This window comes from Amblyomma americanum, chromosome 1, assembly GCF_052857255.1.
Source record: "Amblyomma americanum isolate KBUSLIRL-KWMA chromosome 1, ASM5285725v1, whole genome shotgun sequence".
NCBI classification, from domain to species: Eukaryota; Metazoa; Arthropoda; class Arachnida; order Ixodida; family Ixodidae; genus Amblyomma; species Amblyomma americanum.
In genome coordinates this window covers 91,957,363-91,983,304 of record NC_135497.1, presented here as the reverse complement: position 1 = coordinate 91,983,304, position 25,942 = coordinate 91,957,363, and the positions used below count along the sequence as shown (strand labels likewise).

General features: G+C 41.5%; 1 protein-coding gene across 1 annotated transcript in view; it reads right to left on the bottom strand.

The window, feature by feature from the left end:
- Positions 1-25,942, bottom strand: part of LOC144113224 (leukocyte surface antigen CD53-like) — a 33,399-nt gene extending 7,457 nt beyond the window's left edge. The window contains exons 1-6 of the mRNA XM_077646198.1: positions 25,752-25,942; positions 17,835-18,023; positions 15,002-15,076; positions 10,161-10,271; positions 6,878-6,994; positions 2,209-2,292 (exon numbers count right to left, since the gene is read on the bottom strand). Of these exons, the coding sequence (XP_077502324.1) occupies positions 2,209-2,292; positions 6,878-6,994; positions 10,161-10,271; positions 15,002-15,076; positions 17,835-18,023; positions 25,752-25,817 (642 nt within the window). The 5' untranslated portion in view covers positions 25,818-25,942. The remainder of the gene's footprint in view (positions 1-2,208; positions 2,293-6,877; positions 6,995-10,160; positions 10,272-15,001; positions 15,077-17,834; positions 18,024-25,751) is intronic.

Sequence of the window (25,942 nt, the reverse complement as noted above, 5' to 3'; positions counted from 1 at the left end):
ACACCTAAGGGTTGCACTGGTGCTTATCCCTTTAATGCCCAGTGTTGCGAATTAAAGACATACCATTTGCACACCGGGTATTCATTATTACACGGAGCTTGTTTAAAAAGTTTGATGTCAACATGTTCTCAGTAGCGAGTGCTTTCCGGTCAAAATGCTTGGTGTCACTGTGTAAAGCTATATGAAGAAAAAGGGGGCACAAATGCGCAACATCCAGCCAGTGCCCAAAGTTCTCTGCCTGTTTTCTGACAACTCTAGCAGAAAAAAATAAGGAGACATTTCTTGGATAAAAAATTTACAGTTTCTGGACCTTTCATTTGGTGTTGCATAAAAGTGATCAGTTACACAAGATGGATTAAATATTAAGTTGCTAAGTGGCAACACATCGACTCTCACACATTAAGCAGTGCTAATAAAACTCTGGTATTGACTTTTAATGTGGATATGTTACCTAGCACAATTTGAAGGCAATGACTTTTTTTGCCGATTCCTTCATAATATGGGCAATATAGGGTTAAGGGTGGTAAAAAGCACAAGAAGAACGACTACGAAAAGCAGTGTCATAAAATACTGCCAAAGGAGGCAAAATAATCGTTGTGCAAGCATTGACAAATCAAGGTACATCATTTTTGCATATATTCAGGGGAAATGCCAATGTTCCAGAATGGATCACGTCACACACAGTACCGTCGTCAAATCTGGATTATTTTTTTTATAATAGCCAATCAAGGAGTCACCGAGTCTGATCACAGTAAATATTATTAACTACACCTTCAACATAAGGCAGCACTCAAACAGTTAAAAGAACTACAGCACATTACCCCACCCAAAGACACCTTCATACTGCACTGATAGCTGTACGGCGTAACCTATCGGGTACGCATATTGATCGATGTCTGAATGCAAAACCACAGCGTCCCATAACAAATAAACTACAGAGCAGTCAACAAGATCAGCAAACAGGAACCGGAAGAAGTGCCTGAGTGTACAGCTGAAACCTGGAGATAAAATTGCAGTCACCAGCCACTACCATGGCACCACAGTGTAAGGTACAAACCTCACCGCAAGGATAGGCCATGGCAAGACACCACAAGAGATGAAATAAAGAGTGGCGACAACAGTGCCGAGATTTGGAGCAACACTCTAAAGGGAATGTAGCCTGGCAAGAGCACTCTGCAGGTTTTGCATATTGCTCGCACATGCAGCAGCCAAGAGAATGACATGAATGTGAAGCAGACCCAGATTTAATGTAGAGAGAAGTCGAGGTGACGAAGGAGTGCCGGGTAAGTATTCAGGTGGAACACAAAGGAGCCAACAATCCTGCAGCATGCATGCTCTACTTCCATTGCTTCGTGAGAAGCATTACATTGATCCTCTTGAACTGGCACAGAAGAGCAGGTCTCCAAGGGAGGTCCCGCAACTATCGTTATAAACCATCCAACGTATCCGGTAGGGGGTTGCCATTTCTCAGTTCAAAAGGTTATTAACTGCCATTTCCAAGGTGCTGTTCAAAAAGCATTTTCAAAAAATTTTTTTTGAACATGAAGCATAGCCAAGTTGCAGACATGCGAAGCAACCGATCTACGCTTCACTCATGCCAGCATGCCTTGCTTGTCGCATGTTCCCTTTCTACTACACCTAGCCTTCACAGGCACTCAGGGAGATGCTAGATTTTGTCACAGAATCAGTACCTATCGTTTTGACACTGCGGCAAGTGCACATTCCTAGCTGCAAGTTTTGCCAGCTGCACATACTCGATTTCTACTAGCATCTCCAGCTCTTACAGAGTTGCACATGCCTAATGCAGAGTGCCCTAGCTCTGGTGTCACAGGAACACCCGTGACATCACTGGTGGAAGCAGAGGATACCAGTGCCACCACAAAGTGTACGACCTTTCCTCACAGCATGCGGTCTCCTTCTCATCACATCCTCTCATCTCATCATCTCTCAACATCAGCCACACTGATCACGACAACATACTATGGATGCTGTGCTAGTCCACAGCTACCCATGCCTGTTTGAGAATCCCTGAAGAGCACACCAAAAAAAAAGTATTGGTGGAAACTATAAAAATAAAACCAAACATGACGTGTTTCCAAATAGTGCAGTGCAGGAAGTATTTAGTTATAGTGCCCTGATCTGTCTTACGTAAATTACAACTCCCTGTACATTTAGGAACAGGCAATAAAATGTTGCTGCACAACTCACCTCGATCAGCCCAATACCAATGCCTGCAATGCCAACATAGACTGCATACTGCGAGATGTCTTCCTTCACTTTGTCATAGCATCCCTAAAAGAGACAATAAGCATGTTAATGACTGAGATGCTACACTAAAAATGGCAGCTGAAACTTAGACTACTTCATAGTACAACACACGTGACAAGAAAACAAGGTAGGCAAGACGAGCGCTGACTCAGCCATTTACTGAAGTAGTCCGCCCTGAACCATGAACAAACACTGCTTAAAGGGATCATAACATGGTCTACCAACAAATCGTGCTTTTACATTGCAGCTACAAGCCACAACGTTATTATGCATACTTAAAAAAAGAAGTAGGGCTCTATGCGCGCAGCATTTGAGCTAGAAATTTCAATTTGAAGTCATCGGCTCTAAGCCCTTCCCCCTGGCAGCGACAGCCATATTGCTGCAGCCTGAGTGATGCCATAATCCAACAGCGCCGTCTTCTGCTGCAAAACTGCCACACACACAGTCGGTGTGGAGCACAGCGCATGGTCGGTGCAGAACAGAGCACGCGCCTACTTGAGTCCGGCCATGGCACATTATGGTGAAGTCGCCGAGACCGAGCAGAAGCTAGACGGAAAAGGAAAGACACAGGCCTTTGTTGCCTTTGTCCTGCTGGCATGGGGTGTGGGCTCCTCAACTTCCCCCTTTCAGCTCTCTACACCCCTGAACACGAAGTTCAGTTGTTCAGCTGCGAGCAAGCACGTGACCGTCTGCTTATGTCGCCATGGATCGCGAGTGCGCCAGTGTTGCCTGACTACCACATGGTTTAGGAGAACTTATAAAAATTCAATTACAAATTACTCACTGCACCAAATGAGCTCATTATGTCCAGTTGTTCCAAGATGTATTGCAAACAACATGCAATAAACAGCTCGAGTCTGAAAGATGGTGTCATGCCCCCTTTAAAGGACTATATACACCAAATTTTTGCTACAGTGTTTTCTTCTTTCAAATGATGTGGTAGACATTGGTATATATGGAGCAACCCATGGTATTCACCTACAACCGCCGAATAATTTATAATTGAATTCTGAACGGCGTGACGTGCAGTTGAACTTTAGGTCACGTGAGGCACGAAAAAAATGGGAATATAATTGTAATTCTAGCTCTTGAATCAGGTTGGTTTATGTGCTGTAGCAAGTTAAAATTAAATATCAGCATTTACACTGCAGTTTTTCAGTGCCTCACGTGACTTAAAGTTCAACTACATGCCACAGGCATCATTCGATTGATGAAACCGAAATAGCATGAGAGAAGAAATGTAGTTATAAATTATTTAGCGGTCGTAGCAAAGTACCATATGGTGATCCATGTATTGTAATGTCTAACGCAGTATTTTAAAAAAGAAAACGCTCAATAAAGTTAGGTCTATACCTGACAACCCTGGATGATGTGGGAGTCAGGCACTGCTATAAGACTTGCAATGTTGCATACAGTGCACATATGCACAGGAACATGTTAAAGGCAGGACCACATGCAAGTAGGTAATTTCATTCTCCACAAGCTAAGTGACAAGCTGGACCTCTATTAGACCAATCAATAAGCACTGTTTATTGTGTCACACATTTTTAAATTCATAGAACTTATCATTTGTCAAGCAGGAGTCGCAGGAAAGTAGAGTTGATTTCGTAAAATGTTAGGGGCAGAAATGTTACCATATTTGGCTACAGTACCAATGTTTAAAAGCAGGCTTTGAACTTCAGTCAGAGGTAAAAAAGTTACACTTGTAAAAAAGAATGTCTGAATGAATAGCTTTCAATAATCAATACATACACATATGACAAGAAAACAAGGTAGGCAGGACGAGCGCTGACTCACAGCCGTTTATTGAAGTAGTCCGTCCTGAACCATGAACAAACACTGCTGAAAGGGGTCGTGAGAATGTCTGTTCTCTAGTGTTGGATGAAGCTGAACTAATGACCACATTATTCATTAATACAACAGCCATAAAGCCAGAATGTTCATCCAAACTAACTTGTTTCAGGACTCCCCTAGGTATGACGTGGCTTTGTGGGAAAAATTTTTTAATAGCCAGCACAAACAGCATATCAGTGGTCTATCTTAAAAGCGATAGTGTTTTATTCTAATCAAAGTGTTAAAGAAAATGAAAAAAAAATATGTATTTTCAACATTTAAAAAATGCGCTAAATATACATCTGACGCCAGCAGTCACAGCTTCAATTTAGGTCACCACAAGACAAACTGCTTTTGCACTTATATACATAAAGCCATAAGCTGTCATCATCATCATCATCCTCAGCCTGACTACGCCCACTACAGGGCAAAGGCTTCCCTTCCATGTCTCTCCAATTAACCGTGTCATTTGCCAGCTGTGGAAAATCCCCGCAAACTTCCCATCTAACCTCCTGCCGCACCCAGCTACGCTTGCCTTCTCTTGGAATCCACTCCATTACCCTGAAGGATGAGTGGTTATCTTGCCTTCGCATTACATGCCCTGCCCAAGCCCATTTCTTCCTCTTGATTTCAACTAGGATTAATAAATTAGGGGTTAATGACATCCTAGTTGAAATCAAGAGAACTGCACAATGAACTAAAATAAATTTTACTTATTGTAGTTCACTGCACAGCTAGATATATAAATAGGTCTACAAAATTTAATTAAATATCTTGTACAGGAATAAAGTTAGTATTTCTCTCATAGGAAGCAATGACAAAAAGGTGAGTTGGAACATAATTTTAGAATAACAGAGCAACGGTTCCAGGCCAAAGAAGACACAAAGAAGGAAGGACGGAACGGACAAACATAGCACTGTGTTTGTCTGTTCCACCCTTCCTTCTGTGTGTCTTCTTTGGCCTGGAATCATTGCGCTGTTATTCTATGAATATGTCTCAACTACAGTACCAACTAGACCAACAATTAACACTTCTGAAAAAAGTGAGTATCGAGAAGAATGACAAAGACTGGAAATAACTACAGATGGCATAAAGCAATGTCCAGGAGTGTTAAAATCCACCACATTTGAGGCTCAGCTTCTGCTTGCTCGTGCTTTTCATTGCTTTCGCTCATATAGGAGATCACTGTTGTTTCTCATGTTTTTTTGTGGCATGAGTAGAGTAACAGGAAGATTTCCAGATACACTGTTGGTCACCTGTCAGGCAAGAATTCAGTGTGCGCAGACCAGATTTGATCCCAATATGCGTCAAAAATGACTAGTTTTCCTCTGCTGCCATTGTTGAAATGACACACTGCATCATACAAACCCAATTTCAGTGTTAGTTGGCTGACATAGCCATCCAGTGTGTTACAAATGCCTCGTGCCGCGTTTGTGAGCGTTTAAGTTATTAAATACAAACAAAAACAGACAGATACAATACTGTTAGGCCAAATTTGAAAAATAAAGAAAGAACAACTAATGCTGCAAAAACTAGGTAAATATTTTGCTGTAAAACTTAAGCTGCAGTTTCGGGAGATGTGAAGGCGGTTACAACTTTGGCTGTCTTTTTGAAATTGTGTTAATTAGAAACAATTTTTGTTGCACTTTATTCAAAAATGAATGGGTATTTTGATAAAACAAAATTTTAAAAATTTCAAAAACATTGAGTTTTAAAAGTGGCCTCGTACCTTAAGCATAACCTTAGCTACTTACTTGTTTGCCATACTAAGGAAAGTTCAAATGTTTTCTCATTCATGTGCTTGCATTTAACACATCCTCCCCTAAACATGACCATTCTTTGCAACTATAATGTTTCCAGCCTTTGCTGCAGTGACCATTTTATCAGTCTTCTGCCCACTTTTGGATGCGCTGCATGGCATTGCGCTGAGGATACATACCCACAATATGAGAGGTGTTTCAGGGAAGGTGATCACTAATTATTGAAAACTGGGTTTTTGAGGCAAAGAGAAGCTTTGCGTGGCGCAGTAATACCAGTGTTGGCAGACATAAAAAACAGGCATATTATGTTCACTAGTAAAGTTATTAACTAAATTCTAATAGTTAACTTTTGAACTATTGCTGATAGGCACCTGATTGCAATTAGAGATTTGAAGCCAGCTGTTAGTAACAGCCATATCCATGTTTAGAATTCCGATAACGCGATTACTCACTGCTGTGGCTTGGCAAAATTTGGCTACATCATGCCAAAATACATGCGTTTTCGAAAATCATTCTGGCAAAGCAACCCCCCTCTAGTGCAATGACTAGTTGAAACTGCGAAATTTTGTCGGGTAATTGTGTTTTCGAAATTCTAAAAACTGATATGGCTATTTTTAACAGCCGGCTACATACCTCTAATCGTAAGGAGGTGCCATCGGTGATAGTTAAAAAGTTAACTATTAGATTTTAGTTAATCACTTTACTAGTTAACATGATTCACCCATTTTTTTCACGCACACCAACACTGCTATTACTATGCTGCAAAAAGCTTCTCTTTACTTCAAAAACCCTATTTTTAACAATTTGTGATCACGTTCCTACAAACACCTGGTATAAAGAAGGATATCTATTCATAGTTGAAGTACACTATTTTCAAGGCAAAGTACAGAACGCAACAAATGTCCACTGATCCCAAAATGAAAGTGTGCAAGAATACTAGCCACACGATGGCACTGGCAAGATGCAGTACAAACTCCTTAAAACAAAAATGCTTGATAAAAATGCAATGACCATACCTTAGTAAAAGTAATGCAGTTACCAGTACCAGTACCACTGGAACAGCAGCTTTGAGGAGGATCCATTTGAGCATATGTCTGCCAGTCACCAGGCCCAGTCACACCACAGCATTTCAGCTACAAATTGAGCAAGTGAGGTCATCCTTGATTATTTCACACTCGCAGTGAAGCAACAGTCAAACAGCATTTTACACAAACAAAAGCAACAACCAGAGATTAGGCGTAACTATTAAAAAGACCGGAGTCAAACTTCCTGTGGCTCTGTATAACACAACTAGCCTTGGAAGAACTAGTACCATAGCAGTGTGCATATCTGAAAATAACAAGCACAGCTTAGCCACAAATGACATAAAAAGTTGCCAGTGATGTAAATGTCCTCACGGCACAAACAGTAACAGCTAGAAAGGGTATACAAAGAGTGTCAGCTCAATTGGTAACAATTATTCTGGAGCGCTTAACTAAGGAATGCTTAACAACATGGGTACAAATGAACATAGAAATCAATCAACTTTAATCAATCAACTTTATTCAGCATTTTTTGTCCTGAAGAACAGAAAAAAAAAAAATGCTAGGGTAGGAGCAAAAAGCCACAAACTCAGTTGCTTGACGAGGCTCCCACCCCTAATTGACAAGGCCAACAGACTGTCACGTTATTACATATATATATACACACACACATACACACATATATATATATATATACATGCAGGACTTAGACCCAGCGAAAAAAAAAGTATGCAATGGAATGTGCAGTAAGACAGGTGCTATATCTGAAATAGTTTTGATGTGAGAAATGAACATGTATCTGTGTTAACTCGTCGCAGACTATTTGTACATATGAAGATTACAATTCAACGCACAGAAAATGAAAGAAACATATCTAGCAGGAAAACAAAAAAATCGCGTCAACAGCTCCAAAGGGTCAAATATAATCGGGTGTACACAAGTTCACATAATAGAAGCAGGAAAATAGACGATGATAAAAAGATACAATACATCCGCAATACAAAAGCAGTTTGTGTCGGAGAAACATAATTAAACTCATATGTCTTCAACAATAAGGTATTTCTGCCACTTGTATTTGCTGAGGTTATGTATATCTATATTTTTATTTTGTAGGAAATTCAAATATGTAGGCATGTGGTACTGCAGCATGTGCAGACCCTGATTAGTGCGGGAAGAAGGTATAGACCAGTGTTCTCTGTTTCTGAATATGTAGGGCACTTCTAAAGGTCGATGTAAATTACATAAGTTGAGGAAAGTTTCGTTGTTAGTTTGAACACTGTGTTTGTACTTCATAATGAGGTTAAGTTTATGTATGTGGTGTATGGGGAGTACATTAAACGAAGCAAAAAGTTCTCTTGTATGGGCGTCATATGAGGCATTTGCTACATGACGAATTGCTTTCTTTTGTAATAGCATCAATTTGGTAAGGTTGGATTGAGTTGTGTCCGTCCATACAAGACTGCAGTAGTTAATATGGGGAGCGAAAATTGAATTATAAAGGATTAACTTAATTTTAGTCGGAAGCATCGTTCTAAACTTACACAGTACGCCACAAGCTCTTGCCAGGTTTCCCGCCACGCGTTCCACGTGGGCATTCCAGTTTAGATGTTGATTGAACGTCACACCCAATGTTTTTATTTCTTTAACGACTTTTATTTGTTCGGAACCGAGTTTTATGTCGATATCCCGACTGATAACCTTTTGTACAGGAGTAAATAATATGGCTCTTGTTTTAGCAACGTTAATTTGTAAACTATTTATTTGAGTCCATTGAGAGAATTTTTCAAGTGTAACATTTGCGAAATCAGTGAGTTCTTCAATACTGGCTGACTGGAAAAAAATGCTTGTGTCGTCTGCATAAATGATGTAAGATGCAAGTGTGCTGGTGTTTACTATATCATTTATGTAAATATTAAATAAAACCGGTCCGAGTATACTGCCTTGCGGCACACCTGAAGTGACATTTAATAGGGAAGAGTGAGCTCTGTTAATCACGACGCATTGTTTACGGTGGTTTAAATATGACTTGAGAAGGTTACCAGAAACTCCTCGAAATCCATAATGCTCTAACTTTGTAGATAAAATTTTGTGGTCAATTCTGTCAAATGCTTTCGAGAAATCGATCAGAATACCTAGGGTCATTTTGTTATTTTCAAACCCTCTAAGTATTAATTCCTTCTGCGTCAACAAAGCTAATTCAGTGGACATACCTCGACGGAACCCGAATTGCTGTGGAGATAAAAGCTTGTGCTTATCACAGAAACTGGTGATTCGCTTGCATATTATTTTTTCTAGACCTTTGGAAAAAACGGGTAACACTGAGATCGGTCGATAATTTGAAAAGTTATTTTGATCGCCTGATTTATATATCACTCCTACTCTTGCACACTGCATAATATCTGGAAAGGTACCAGTATGTAAACACGTATTGTAAATGTGACAAAGAGCTGGAGTCAGCAGGTCTAAGACGTATTTAATGGGTTTAATTTCAAGATCATCAATGTCCCGGGCTTTACTATTCTTTAAGGACATAAAGGTAGAGTAAATTTCTTCATCAGTAGTCGGTTCAAAAAAGGCAGATTTAGGATTGGGTGCACCTAAATATTTTTTAATTTCAGCGCTGTCTTGTATAAGTGTTCCCGAGGAAAGATTTGTAAAGTATTTGTTAAACTCGTCCGCTAGGTCCTTCCCTTCTAGTGTTTTAGCATTTACTGTTAGTTGAAGTACTTGATTGTTGCGTGTGCCAGTATTCAATATTTTGTTAAGTTCGCGCCATAGAACATCAGTCTGACTAGTTGAATTGTTAAATAAGTTTTCAAAATACGCATTTTTTGTTTTACGCAAAGTGGTTGTGACAGAATTTCTGTATTTTTTGAAAGCTGAGAGGTCATCTAAGCTCCTTGTCTTCACGAACTTTGCGTATAGTTGTTCCTTTCTCTTAATCATTTTAAAGCACTCATCTGTCATCCAAGGCTTGCGTAACTTTTTAGATTTGTTTACAGTTTTCAGCCTAAAACATGTGTGATAGCATGACTTAAATAATGAGAGAAATATTTCATATGCTTGCTGAGCATTTTGGCACGGAGGTGGCCATTAACTTAATGGCTAGAAAGAGAAGTGTGACAGGTATGCTGCATGGAAGGAATGTAAAAATGATAGCAGTGATGCATGTGTGAAGCATGCACCTACTCCTAGTATCTTAAATCTCAAAAAGGCATTACAGTACAGCCAGGTTGAGATTTAGTTCACAGGCTAAAGCAGTGTTCAGAATACTCACCTGTTGCTGGATGAAATCCCAGGCCTCTTGAACAGGCTTCACCTTGCCTTCGCTTTCTCTCTTGTAGTCTTTCAGAGTGTCTGTGAACCTGTCCTTTGCGATATTGTTGACCTAAAACGAAGACAATCACTTAACTGAATGAGCACTATGCTATTACAATAACTGTATCAACCATCATGTACAAATTCATTTGGTGTGCACTGCTGTTCAGAAAGAATGGTCCCAATGATTAAAACTGGTAGAAAAAAGCTTTTAACTACCAAGTATCCTGGCATTAACAGATAATCTTATGAAGTGTACAGGCTGAAAGACTCCACAACAAAATATCACTATCGGACTTGCTGCAAGTTAACGCTCAGTTCTACAACAAAATTCGAAGACAATGCTTCATGCCATAATTCAGTTCAAAGCATCACATGCTAAATTAACATGGTAACAATTTCAATGTTGGCACTAATAAAAAAATGCAAGCAAGTGATTGTATACAGTCTAGAACACCACAAAAGCAGTTTCATGTACTGATGCAACAGGTGCCTATACAAGAATAATACTTTCAACAAAATTTGTAGACAAGCTATCAAGTCGCACAACTAAACATTACATTTCTCTTTCAGTTTAGCCACAACTCCACACTACATGGACTTGTTCTTGCCCAGTTTTCAAGACTGACTCAACTACAATATTAAAACTAGTACATTTATCAGTTCAGCAGCTCCATTGCAGTTCCACAGTAAAGAACAATGCACAGTTGTACGTGGACATTCCAATCTGTACTGCTACTTCATCTGTACTATATATCTCTAGACACTGCTTTCTTAAGACACGTGAACATGAATGCGACAGTAGGGCACCTCGTCAACTTTCTGGCATATCACACTCATGTAAACGGAGACAGCGAGGAAAGGGTGTTGCGCTAATCCACCAGGCAGGGGTAGATAGAGAAGGATAAGTCTACTTCCCCAGAACCTGTAAGCAGGTTACATGTAGCCAGTTATATAATGGTGAGGCGCACCTGCTTGCCAACTGCACTGGTCAGTCTCCAAGCTGCCAGATAGCAGAAGGTGCATAAGATGGCAACGGCTGACCCCTTAGCAATATGCAAAGCATATGGTGCCACTCTCCTATGAGACTTGATGCTGTACATGTGAACCAACGCATTGGCTTAAAAGGTATGCCAGGAAACGAGGTACGGAACTGTCAAATTCATGTAAACATGGCTTTAGAAAGCAAACAGTTGGACACTAAACTGGTGAGCAGAACTATATGCTACACCTAGGATCCAGTGTCTAGGTGTCAATGGTTTGGTTTTGGTTTGGTTTATATGGGTTTAACGTCCCAAAGCGACTCAGGCTATGAGAGATGCCGTAGTGAGGGGATCCGGAAATTTCGACCACCTGGGGTTCTTTAACGTGCCCTGACATCGCACAGTACACGAGCCTCTAGAATTTCGCCTTCATCGAAATTCGACCGCTGCGGCCAGGATCAAACCCGCGTCTTTCGGGCCAGCAGCCAAGTGCCATAACCACTCAGCCACCGCGGCAGCTAGGTGTCAATGGTGCATGCAATGGGAATGTTCTTAGAGGCAGTGCAATGTTTTTTCGTGGTCAGTTATTCTGGTTGAAAGGATTCCTCACATGTACCACAGCCCAGTACATAAAGAAGTGCAGAAACCAGCACATAGCACATGCAAACAAAAAGATATTCCACTTTAAAAGTTCAAAATAAAAAATAACGGCAAATTAAAAGGTCAGACAAAATCACAAGTCACTCACGCAGTGACAAAATTGAGCGCGTTACCACTGCACTTTGCACACATGCAGAGAAAGCCTGCAGGAAAGGGTAGCCTTGCAAAGGAAGTGTACAACCCATGCCAATCATTCTTGACAGCATGAACTGTTTTTCCAAATGCCACAGACACTGCAGGTATGACCACAGTGGGGCTATTTCATACCTGCTTGTAATAAAGGAGCAATTACTCATTAGCATTCAGCCAAGCGAGCCAAACGGCCACAAAGGAAAGCTCTACAGCTTTCGCACAGCTTTCACAGAAACTTTGTAGCTGAATAAAAACTAGTCCTGGTCTGGGACACGAACCCGGGACCACCACCTGTACGGGGCAGTCACTCTAACAATTGAGCTAAACAGGATGTCCAGCAGATCAGATGGCTGGGCGAGACTGAACTGATCAACAATTTGAAGTGGGAACGGTGTTTGTAAAATGTTTAGCGGAATCCCCCAAGGTAAAGTAGATTTGAAATAAAGGAATAATTACTCATTACCATCCACCCAAGCACAGCCATGCAACAGCCATACGAAAAAAAAAGTATACTGTATTTCATTCTAGCAGAAAAGAAATAAATTGTTTTCAATGAAATGAATGCTTAGATGATGCGAGACGAACAGGTGTCGTGCTTCAGTTACCTGGGTGTTATCTCTGAAACAGACATGCACTGGAAAAAACAAACACAAGGTGTATGTTCAAAACTTGCTTATGCCTGTTACTGAGTAATACTTGTTGGGGGGCTAGTTGGTGCATGTTTCCAGAAAAAGGGTGTAGCGCCGAAAAAGACAACATATAGCAAGCGAGATCCGCCTGTCCCGTCTTGCTTGCTATGTGTTGTCTTTTTCCACGCTACAAACCTTTTCTGGAAATTATGCCTGTTTTTTGTTGCGAAAGGCTCACTTGAGCTTTGGTCTCCATATCCTGCATATTCTTTATCCTCCTTTTGTGCCCAGCCAGCTTAGCTACTGCTTGGACTCTTGGGATAGTACTTTTAAGACTCATCGTGATCCAGTTATCAGGATGCAAAAAAGAGCAATTAGGATTGTAACACCTTAAAAGTGCCGTGAATGAACAATGACTTTATTCAAATCGCTGACATGGCTACCTTTTTACTTCCCTAGAGCTTTTCCGACGTCCCACCAGAACCAAGAGAGCTGCAACCCACCGCAGTTTCAGCTTCCCACCGTGCCATAACCCTTGTGGTCAAAGATTAAGAATTTAGAGGTGCTAAAAGGGAGTTTATCCACAAATAAAACAGGGATAAAATTCTCTGAAAACTGAGCGGCGGGCAACGCAAAACACAGCCAGTCTAACTACCGAAGTGATCTCAAGCAGCGTGGCGGCACCTACCTACCTTCGTGGTTTGTCCAGTTTTCACGCCTTAAAAATTAATAATGAATCTTGCACCACAGTCTGTACTGAACCCAGCGCTAGCCTACTGGCTATGGGTCCAAACAGTGTATTTTTTCGATACTGTATACATATTACAGAAAATAAAGAGAAGGGTATACAGCTTTCACAGAAACTTCATAGTTGAAGAAAAACTGGTCCTGGACAAATTTTTCGTCAGCTACAAGTTTCTGCAAAAACTCTCATTTTCATTTGTTGCCATATGGCTGCACTTGGGTGGAATACTTCCTTATTACAAATCTACTCCCCCTTGGGCAATTCCCCTAAACATTGGACGAACACTGTTCCCACTTGAAGTTGATCAATTTGGTTTCACCCTACCATCTCATCTATTAGCCATCCTGGTTAGCTTAGTTGGTACAGCGATTGCACCGGACAGGCGGCGGTCCTGGGTAAAAACCCTGGAGCAGGACAAATATTTATTCAACTACAAAGTTCCTGTGAAAGCTAGTATACTTTCCCGTTGTAGCTGTATGGCTGCGCTTGGGTGGACGCTAATGAGTAAGTGCTCCCTTGTTACAAATGTACTCCACCCTATGGATTTTCCCTAAACATCATACTTCCATACCTGCTTATAGCAATCAAGGTTCTTGTAGAGTAGTAAAGTTTTTTCTTTCGCCAGCCGTTTCCTTTAATTGCGCAATTTTTTTGCCACATTTCTAGCCATTGTGTCAAATGCCAGCTTTTTTTTTCCCCCGCTGTATTCTAAGAATCTTCAGCTCGAATAGGAACACTCACATCCAAGAGGCTAAATTTACAATTTGTCCTTTCTTTGCTTTTTACTTTTTAGCTGTGCTCTGACAAGTGGAATTTTTTTGTGTTTGTTGTATCCTCTCCTCAGTATCTGCATCCTCGACCATGTCAAGTAGCAACACGGGCTGCCAAGAATTTGAAGCAAAGTAGAAAACAGCACCCTTTACGCTATTTTTTTAACCTTTCATTCGACCCCAACGTTGGTTTTGACTTTGCAGAATGAATGCCTCATACTCAGAGGTATTATGTTTTGGATTTAACTGTCAAGTACAAAGGAGTGAAGTCCGAACTGGACATCCAACCAATCACAAAGGCAACGCCCAATTGCGGTTGTCACCTTGTATCCGCTACCAAACGGCACTACATTTTGACACCATCAGTCTGTAACGAGCACTTCTAGAGCAGATTACAACACCTCACAACACCATACTGGGTGTTGGAAGTCATGTCCTACACTATGCAAACAAAAAATAATAACTGCATGCTTCACCTTTGCAGCAGGGCCCTTTCAAAAAGGTATCCACAGACTGATTCAACTGTAGTCAGTCTTTTTAAAACCTTGAAACCTAATGAAATTAAACCAACTGCTCTATCAGGCTATTTGGCACATACCAAGTTTGAAAGAAAAAAAATGAAGTATTAACTGCTAAAAACTCTTACTACCATACACTGCTCCATGAAAGAGTTTCTTGCACCATAATCTCACGTCTTCAAAGAGGCATTATGCTGTTTGGCAACTACGCTTAGGAGAATTGACAGAAAATTTTCAAATGATTATAATGTCAATGATCTAGCAGACCTCTGCTCATAAACACAGGCTTATGATAGGAAATTTGCAAGGCACAAACAAAGCAAAACAAAACCAAAGATTGCATATTTCAATCTTATTTCTCACCTTGCCCTTGTACACAAAGCCCAGAGCACCAGCTGCAATTTCAGCCACCAGGATCAGGAATAAGAATACTGAAAACTGGAGAAAAATTAAACCATCAAGCAGGGAAAACAAGGTAACAGGTACTGATAACAGGTACTTTCCAAAAAGGTGCTCATTTTAGATGAACAAAGATACAATACCCGTAGCGGTATTTCTAAAAAAAAACTCTTATAGGGAAGAAAGTGCCTCAGTCTGGTAGCAAATGCCCCAACCACACAATGCTTAACCATTCTACCATGCCGCAGCATGGAGACTTTTCAAAAAGGAAAAAAAACTTATTATAGCAGGGCTTAACATCATTGGTAAAAACCCCATATGAAAATTTCTCATTTTATACTTATTCTGCTTTACCATGAGAAGTTCAGCTTTAACAGAAAATACTCAGAACAGCCAAGGGATATAGGTAAAGCTAGTGAGGTGATCAGCTTCAAGTGCTAAATTCACCTACTTCTGTTGCGTGCTGCCAACAAGTGTGACTACTTCTAATCAATGGAGGCTTGTGAAATGAAAATGCGGCCATCAGAAAATGCATTACCACACCTAGAAGCAACTGAAAATGTGCCTACTTGCAGTTCTGAGGCCATCACACTTTGGCTTCACTCGCAAAGCTACTGATTATCAATTGTAACAAAGTACCGAATACATGTTTAAAATCTACCTTTAGTTAACCAACTTACTAATTAACACAATTTCCATATTTTTGATACTGTAGCCATTAAAGAAACAACATTTTTACCCCAAGAGGCTTTTTTTTATACACTGCCTAAATGTCTGCTCAAACATTTGGTTATTCACAGATAACATACTGATGCACATGCACACAAAGAAAACAGAGCCACATGCCAATGTGTGAAAGAAATATTCATTTAGAAACGTGAAAAACTTCATAAAACGAATGTCTCACTCAAATCATCAACTTCTTATCATTTCATACTCTAGAACACACACGCCCATGCCAGCATTTCAAGCGTGGAGTGTGCATATGTGGGTGCTATAGTCCAATACAACTGAAGAACGAAGCAGCGTAAGCCACTCAAAAGAGGCCCTGCTGTCAATGGCTTGATTGTCATAAGACTGCTGTTAATCCACTTAAACCGTGGCTAATCCTCTTGCACCTGAAAGCTCCCACGGAGTCACACTAGCGGGTGCAAGGAGACTAAGCACGACATCCCGAGAGTCTGCCTATGCCATTGGCCGGAGGGCCTCCTTTAAGGGGAGCTGTGCACTTCGTTCTAAAGTTGTATTCGACTGTATTGTACCACATGTTAAAGGGACACCAGGGACAACTCCCATCGAATTTTTGTTCAGTAAAATTAGTCTGTTTGGTTCTTTGTAGTCCTACTGCATTCATTCAGCAGCAAAAGACGTTTACTACGGAGAATACTTGGGTAACAGTGCAGAGAGATAAGACGAGGAAGACAAAGACCAGACACAGCAAAGCTACCACCTGTCGTCCTCGTCATCTCTCTTCGTGCTGTTACGCAAGTAATGCAAACCAACTAGCCCAACAGCATGTACTGCTGAGAAATTTGGAGTTAGAACTGAATATCTTACTACTTGATTCAAACTCATGACACTGATAACGTCAAATGCATTCAGGACTATGATCACCAACTACAAGTAGATGGCAGCTTGTTTAGCGTCAGATTTGCAAACAAAAAACCACTTGACATCATAGCAGCTTGCTTATGAAAAGGCCTGCAGCAGGAACATCTGTACTTCACTTCTTGATCTTTACTAGAGTACAAATGCTGAATTTATATCGAAACTAGCCTCTCTGCATCTTCACTCCTGCTTCATTTGCTTTGTTCAGCCTTGGTCTGTGTTAACTCTTCAGCTCTCCCTCTTCATTGATCATGCCCTTTATCTTCATTTACAAATAGTGTGCCAATAAGTCCACTTCAGCACTCTTCTAATGCGAGCTTCAGCTTTTCCATTGCTCTAATTTTAGCAACACTGCAATGCAGCTTTCTTCAGCTGACATTGACGTAGACAGCATGTTTATTAACAAAACAGTTCTTATTGCACAACGACAATGCCAGCCAGGCTTTACAGTGCATATCAGTACACAAGACTGCTTATTCAATGCAGCCTTTCAAGCACTTCTAGAGACCACTATCACGGGGTATTCGAAGTGAATAAAGAGGGAAGGAAGAAGCTTCTAATGACTCTCCGAACAGATTTAAATCACTGCAAATTTTTATTGCACTCCTTAGTTCAAATGTTGGATAATCCAAGCCAATTAAGCACACAGCAACTAGGTCGAATCAACAAAGCCAACTGTAGTCAAAACTCAACATGAGCACAAACTATTTTTCCGATAATGATTTGAGCATTTTTCTTACAAAGGCATCACCGAATGCTACAAAGCGCTTAGCTTAAATGATTGGTAAAGTCAATTTGCCCTTGAGTCTGCCCTTAACTGCACTATCTTCAAAACAAGAAACACAGCACTACATATTTAACAGCAAAAGGCCAAAAACGTTATGTTGTACACATGTTTTGCCATTCAAAGTATCTCTGCTGCTATCAAAGAACTACACTTTCTGTTTGCACAGCATACTACTATAATTTCAACTATGGCTCTTACAAAAAATAAAATGTCGAAAGTTAGCACCAAGTGCATGTACCCTCCGAGTATACTGCATGCACTCTGAGAGCCTAAACCGTGTACATCAGCTCCTAAGCTGCAATCTCAAATGTGTTATGTAGTGAATGTTCTTCCACTATGTGAACCTAAAAGAGCTCAGTAAAAAAACAAATACAGTAGTGACTATGGGAAGCATATACGTACCAGCATGAGCATGCAGTAGCTCTCCTGCATGGCACCACAGCATCCCAAGAATGCAACAAGGAACACTATGGAGCCAACAACAATGAGGATGACAGGTGCAGAGACATAGTCATCACCGATGACTGGCCCTGTCTTCTTGAAAAGGTGCAAGCTGTATCCGCCACAGACTATGATTACAATGCCAGATATCTGTAGAAGAAAAAAATTCAATCAACCAACTTCACTCAGAAGAAAGCTATTTTCAATTTAAATATGTGGTAAAAAGACATTTAGCATTGCTCAGCCTTAAGTATCTACACTGATATGATGATGTAAACAGGTAGGTCATTTTACTAAAATTCACTGCCTAAGGTCATGACATTCCACGTATACACTTCTATAAATATGTTGATATCTTGCACATTGTAAGCACGTTACATATAAACAATAAGTTGATACCAGAACATTAACATCTGTTTAATGCAGACTAGTGTCACGCAACAGATGCACATTAATTACAAATAATACGCTACGAAACTAGCCTCCCATATTCCATGTTACATTCCGTCTCAATGCTACAAAGCGCCCAGTGGTTGCCAGTTACACTGTAAGCTAAAATAAGCTCTTTATAAAGCATCCCCAAATGTAAAACATCTGTTAATGCTAATTTACTGCATGCACATGCCCATAACAAAGTGCATTACATAGAGTATGTGTGCACAAAGTTTGGTTTGGTTTGGTTTATGGGGGTTTAACGTCCCAAAGCGACTCAGGCTATGAGAGACGCCGTAGTGAAGGGCTCCGGAAATTTCGACCACCTGGGATTCTTTAACGTGCACTGACATCGCACAGTACACAGGCCTCTAATTTCGCCTCCATCGAAATTCGACCACTGCGGCCGGGATTGAACCCGCGTCTTTCGGGCCAGCAGTCGAGTGCCGTAGCCACTCAGCCACCGCGGCGGCTAATGTGCACGAAGTGTCCAGGAACGAGTGAGCACAGAGCCCTGGTGCACAGAGCCCTGGTGCACAGAGCCCTGGTGCATAGAGCTCTGGGGCACAGAAGCAGTGCATGTAATGCAGCAGATTCATCCCCCTTGGTATAAGCGGCAATGGAAGTGCCCATGAACTAAAATTTATGGTGTGCCATAAATTTTCAAAATTCAAGGTGCACAGAAAGGAAATGGTGTCCTATAATTGCGCCTCTTTGTTCAGAGCACCATTATATCTGGCAGTGCCTCCACACTGGGTCATACACGACATGCAGACTTTTCAGGTGGCCAGGTCTTTCACAGATGATAATGCCTGTTGTACGCAAATTTACACTTTTATTGCAATAGCTGTACCAGGGACGATTTCAAAACTTCCCAGCACTGGTGTCATTATAATGGAGCACCATAATCAAAAACACTCTCCCTCAGGCCATTGAGAAAGTGCCATACATGATCCAAGTTTGTGTCATTTATGATCATGTACACCATAACAGACAACAGCGTTGCCGTTCTAGAATCGCATTACCACCTTAGCATGGATGGGTGCATGCTTTATGCGATATCATAAGAGCCCCATGTACCCGCACTACCTCTGATGTCACACTTTTCCACCTGCAAGGTGGCAATGGCACCTTGGCAGGTGGCAAGAGCTACCTGCCAAGCTTGCTATATGGAAGAGCCAGCTGTGATCTGATGATGATGATGTCCTCGGGTTGAATGGCACGTACCCCCGGCGAGGGATTGGCCAGGGTGCATTGCTGATACAAACGCACACATGGGTAAGGAGTGGAGTAATTGCATAATTTTGTGACGAAGACTCGAATTTGGATTAAAAAAGGTGATAAAAAAACTGAAATGAAAAAGCTGTGAATTCACATCGTAGCATATGAATCTACCTGATGCAATTACATATCCGTGAATAAAATCGCACACTGGTTTCAAGGCATATATATCCCTTGGCGCTTGCCCCAAAGGAGAGGAGGATCGGAATAGATAGAAGTAGCCCCAGTCGAGCGGGGGGATCACCAAGTATGTTCTCCAGAGAGAAGCAAACCACTAGCAAAAGAGAAAAAAATGATCTATTGACTCAATTTCGCCACAAGACTCACAGAGGTTGGTCAGAGATAACCCTGATCGACATAAATAGAAATTTAGTCACGGTGTTCTGCAGCACAGGAGGGTCATGGACACCTCACATTTCCTTGAACTGCACATCCGCACACTCCAAGGAAATGCCAGGTGATGAAAATCCGCTACAGCAAGGAGAGGCTCATGGCCCAAGTAGTGGAGGCACTGGAACCATTGGAAGCGTGTTGCAGTCAAGAAGACAGTATTAGGGATGAACATGACAATAAGTCCCCCAAGGGCAGACTTCGCTAAAAAATCAGCCCTCTCATTAGAAGCACTGCCACAGTGCCCAGGGACCCAGTGAAAACGTAGTTCTGTAATATGTGGTGGAATAAAAAATCGAAGGGAACGGCTCATAGGAGTATCCCTCGATTTTTCGAGCACTGTCAAAACGGAAAGGCTGTCTGAAAGTATAATAACCTGAGAGATACTGCAGGGAATCCTTATTAAGGCCAACTCAACGGCCAGAAACTCTGCGACAAAAATAAGGGTATAGTCAGGGGCCCGAAATGAATAACTCCAATCTAGAGCCATTGAGTAAACGCCAATAGGTGCCTCTTCATTTTGCTAGGAGGCGTCTGTAAAAACGGCAATATATGGTTAGAAAAATTATCCAGATACTCCTCAATAAGCCCATTTAATACACTGGGAGGCAGATTTTCAGCATTACCTGGGAGAGTGTCATCAAAGGAGACTACAGTATCAGTGGCACATCACAGTGGCACATTGCCAAAACAAAGGCAAGGCATGAATAGGTTATAAAAAGCATAAATGCCCTCACTCTTGGTGGACATTTTCACAGCAGACAGTTCATCCACGAGGAGAAAGCAAAACCGCCGCCAACAATAACAATGAAAAAGAGTGCTGGCTATGCAACCAGTATGCATCATTTATTTGCAATGCCTCGGAATCAACCACGTGTAGCAATGTAAAACTACCTGTACACCAAAATTTCAGGCAGACGGAATGAAAAGCCCTGTTTGTAGATGAGAGACAAATGGTTGTTTTGGTTTATGGGGGTTTAACGTCCCAAAGTGACTCAGGCTATGAGAGACGCAGTAGTGAAGGGCTCCGGAAATTTCAGCCACCTGGGGTTCTTTTAATGCAAACTGACATCGCATAGTACATGGGCCTCTAGCATTTCACCTCCATCGAAATGTGACCGCCACGGCCGGGATCGAACCCACGTCTTACAGGTCAGCAGATGAGTGCCGTAACCACTGAGCCACCGCAGTGGCAGACAAATGCTGTAATTATAAACAACCAGTGGCTAAAAAGTAGCAACAGATGCAATGTACCCAGGTTTTAAGCAATGCAGAAATTGCTTAAAACCGCTAGAAGACCAAGCCGCTAGCCCTTGGCATGCCCAAGGCTTGCAAAGTGCCAGATAATACAGTTTCGGCCGCATGACGGTGCCACTAGAGGAGTTTGTAAGAGGAAAAGCAGAGCAAGGCAGAAGTAGCACCAGTGGTAGTAAAGAAGCTGAATGTTTATGGTGTTTGTGTGTTTGGACCATCTCTTCTGTCAGGGTCAACACGTGATGCCTCGTGAGGCACGGTCGAGCAAAACTTGAAATAATGATTCAAAGATTCTTGAGGTCTTGAATCTTTGTGTCATTATTCTCAAATTTACTACTAATCAAAAACATGTAACTGTACACATGCAAGACTAGTTAATTTCTCAATGGGTTTCCTTTTGCTTCCCTTTTCTTTCATTCACATGCATTATTACATGTAACAACAAATACGAGTCTATCAGTGCTTGTTCCACAATGTCATCCCTCATCCAGTGCACACCCACCACACTGCATCAAATAGCCTGAGCTGCGACATGAGAAAGGAAGGGAAATACAAGTCAGCACACATCCCAGTTATGGTGATACCACTGCATTATTATGGAATTCTTTAAACTCACCAAATCTGCCCAAAAAAATTCATCAAAGGCTAACACTATTTAAGAATGAAGCACTATTTAAGCACTATTTATGCTTGACCTCATGCAATAAGTCAAATAATGCACAAATAGAAACATCACACATCAGACAGCTGCCTTTGTGGATGCCGCATCTGTTTAGCCAGCAAGCATTTTGCAGTTCGATTTCTAATATTACATTCAGAATAACAAGTAGCCTCAGTTTGCTAAGCTTGTTTCAGAATGATCACAGCCATGAGAATAGCTTATATACAATTCACATTTCTGCATGTAATGCAATCTATATCATGTAAAATTTATTAGGTGGCATAAGGTTTGATGGTTTACAAACTTAAATCATGTAACGAGCCACAATACACAAATAAAACAAGATATTATAAACATTTACCATCAATAACCGGTGTCAATCTGTTTCCTTTAAGGCGCAATTGAGCACTCATCCACTTTGCTAACCAGTCGACTAAGGCATATAAATACAGGCAGCATGGTTTTTGGACACCGAATGACCTAGCACAAACTATATAAATTATCTTCAGGTTGGCGCACTATACTTTGGCACAAGGGTTACTTACAAAAAACAGGACAAGACAGGTACGTGCGCTTGTCCTGTTCTTTGTAAGTAGTCCTTCTGCCAAAGTATAGCACGCCAACCTGAAGATGACAAATCAACTAGCCGCCATTACAGCATTGCTGATATAAATTAGTCTGGCAAGTTAAAAAAAAAAAATAATATCGCCCAGCCCGCACCACATAAAGGACAATGGGCTTAGCACCAACTACAATGGCATCAAAAAATTAGCACAAATGAACTAAGGCTGCAGAGAAAATTTTGTCACTTGGTGTCAAACATGGAGAATGAGGATGGCTGTGCCATTCCCAGTTTTCTTCATATGCTTGAGAAGGCAAATACACCTGAGATCCAAATAGAAAAATCATGTTCGATGAATGGTCTTAAAAAATTGTAAATTGTGGGGTTTAATTAACTTCTCGTAATCACAAATGACCTACCAGGGTTGCTGTAGTGGAGGGTTCCAGAATAATTCAGACCACCTGGGGTTCAGTAATGCACCCAGACTTTGCACAGCACACTGGAGTTTTTGCACTTCAACTCTATCACAATGTAGCCACCACGGCCAGAATTTGATGACAACTTTGGGAACAGTAGCGAAATGCCAAAGCCACTGAGCCACCATGGCAAGGTGACAAACAATGTCTTAGCCAGTACTGCATAAACCTGTTTGGCGCATTTTACTAGGCAGCTTAATGTGCGATGAAGTCCAAAACACACAATTTTGGTACTATCTAGGCTCTTAGCAATCAAACAAGCAAAGAAAACTAAGACAATGACTAGCATAGTTAGAAAACTGCTGTCACATATCAACAACCAGCCTCACATTAGTGAAAAGGTTGAACCCACCAGAAACCTTGTTTCCAGAATGCTACTGCAGCTGCCGTGCATATACCCCACTTTCTGCGAACCAGAAGGCACTAATGCACCTATCTTTTTTCAAGTAGACTGTACTACACCAACTAAAGCAAAGAGGCTGCACCACAAGGGCAGCATATAAATGCAATGAGCAGTTAAGGCAAGGTGATCTAAAGAAAACACAACAAAAACGCTGGTATAAGAAGCTATGTGACTTTGTATCAACAGAGCGCGCATAAATGAAATCCCCCTATCAGAAATGAAGCAACTGCCACAAGAAACATTTGTCATCCAAAACAATGACCAGCCAGCTACCTTACACACCTTGCAGCAGTACAGAAAGAGGAATTCAAACTTCGAGTACAAGAGAACAACTCAATAACATACAGAGGGTATCATAACAAGCCTCCATCTCCATACGGATTATCTCACAGTGCTTTTTACTTTGTGTCAGCTTTTTTATGCTTATTCTACAGATGGTTTTTGGATGACTAAGGCTTGTGCACCAAACACAGGTGTGTACTATGTTGTCTAAGACATCTTTCGTGACACCGCCACTGTGGCCCCATGGCTACTGATCCCAAGGCCCTCACATACACTCGAAAGGAGATTAGACAGCCATCGTCGTACCTAAGTTGGTAGAGCACCACAGGCAACATATGTGGTTGCTTTTTCTTCTACTTTATAACCCATTATCTTTCAGGTAAAAAATGGTTCCATTACTAACTTCCATTCATCAAACACACAAATTAAAAATCAACAAAACATTCCCCTATGTTTTCCTCAATTTCAGTGACTGCTGAATTTCTTCATATGTATCTCAATGAGCAAGTGAGTAAAAAAATGGCATGGACTTGCCATGTCAGCAGCCAACAGCTCTATTCCAAAGAAGTATATTGTGACTTATACTTCGGGGACCTAATTTTTGGCAACAGCCAGCATACCCAGAAATTTTTGGAATGTAGGTCCAACATACAGTTGGTACTGTCATAAAATTAGATATTTAAGAGCTGCACTTTCTTCGGCTTCAGTTCAAATACCCTAAAAGATGCACATGAAGGTTTTCGCAGCAAAACATTGTGCAGCCCGTCATTACCATGACATAGAAAACTTACGAGAGTGGGCACATATTTACACAATTTTATTGCCACTGTGCATATGCTTGCGCAAATGCAGCCTTGTCTAACTGTTTGTGGGAAATAAACGCGCAATGGTGCATGAGCAGGTTTCACTGCACTGCCGCATAAAATGGCTCTGTCCTACTGCTGCTACATGCCATCTCGCACATATGGAGCATACCAGTCCATAACAGTTCATCACGGCTGTCTTCAGCACGGTAATGCTGCGGTCGTTTAGTTGGATAGTCTGAGCCGTGCAGCTAGGATGACGACGTAATCTACGCTGCTGGCGGCCATATCTCGCGAAACTGAATGCGTACGCTTCGCTTGACTGCAGAATGGTAAGTACGAAAGGGCGAAAAACTGGGGGCACGAAAATAAAGCCTTTTACAATGTTAAAATGTGCCACCAAAAGAGTCCAGGTAAATTATGCACATATAAATGTGGCTCGAATCACTACTGATCGGAGCTGGCTAAGGCCAACGTAAAAACGCGCCTGCATCGGCAGCCGCCGCAATTGCAGTTATAAATGAATGATATACGCCTAGATCTTCTACGCTACCCGGCACTGCAACAAAAAAACAAATGAAACTAAATTGCAAATGCAGCGAAACTACATGTGTACGACACTGTTCCACACCTAGTAAAGCAAGCCAGATGCTCGGTGAACACTCCCAACTTAGTTTGAAATGACCGCGAAAGTTTGAGCTGCGCAGTGTTCCGTGCATTTAGCACACGTCAAGCGTGTCATCTTGAATGTATACGGCGAAAACGTGTGCTTAACATGCGACGTCGGTTAAAAGAGTCTGAAAGAAAAACGCATCAAACTAAATCTCGACCCTTACAGCAACAGATAACGCCGCGCGGTGTATTCAGCACTGCTCAAGCAAGCACCAACTTCACCGCCAGTTGTAAAACAAACTCAGATAAGGCGGTCCTTCATCCAAATGGGAAACATGCATGATGCGACCTGTGCAGTGTTTTCGCTAATGCGTAGCCACATATGCAAAACTGACTTATTTGGCTAGCGGCCACCAATTCTGAAGCGCGAATATAGCGCGAAGCTCTGCATCGAGCCTGACAAACGATGGTAGGGGCTCCATGGACGGCCCCCATAAGATGAGACACTCCCCGCAAGCTGGTCTTGAAAACAGCCGCTCGCTATAAAACACTGACGCGTTGGAAACAACTGACTGAACCGAGGCTGTCGCGTGGTTCACATCTGTTGTCATCACATCTGGCATCGAAAACGGCCATATCAACAAGTAAGACGTCGTCTGCTACGAACAAAAGCGCATCAAGCCCAATAGGGACGGTAACAGCAAATAAAAAGTCGCACTTACCGCAAAAAAGAAGTTAAATATGAATAGCAGGTTTTTGATACACGACATCCCACATCCCTGCACCATGTTTGCGTTTTACTGGCGACGAGTAGAAACTTCAATGCAGCGAGAAACGCACAACAACGCCACACACAGCACACCGATCCACCTCCGGAGCTAAAATGGCAAAACGCGTTTTCTTCCGCCGCGCC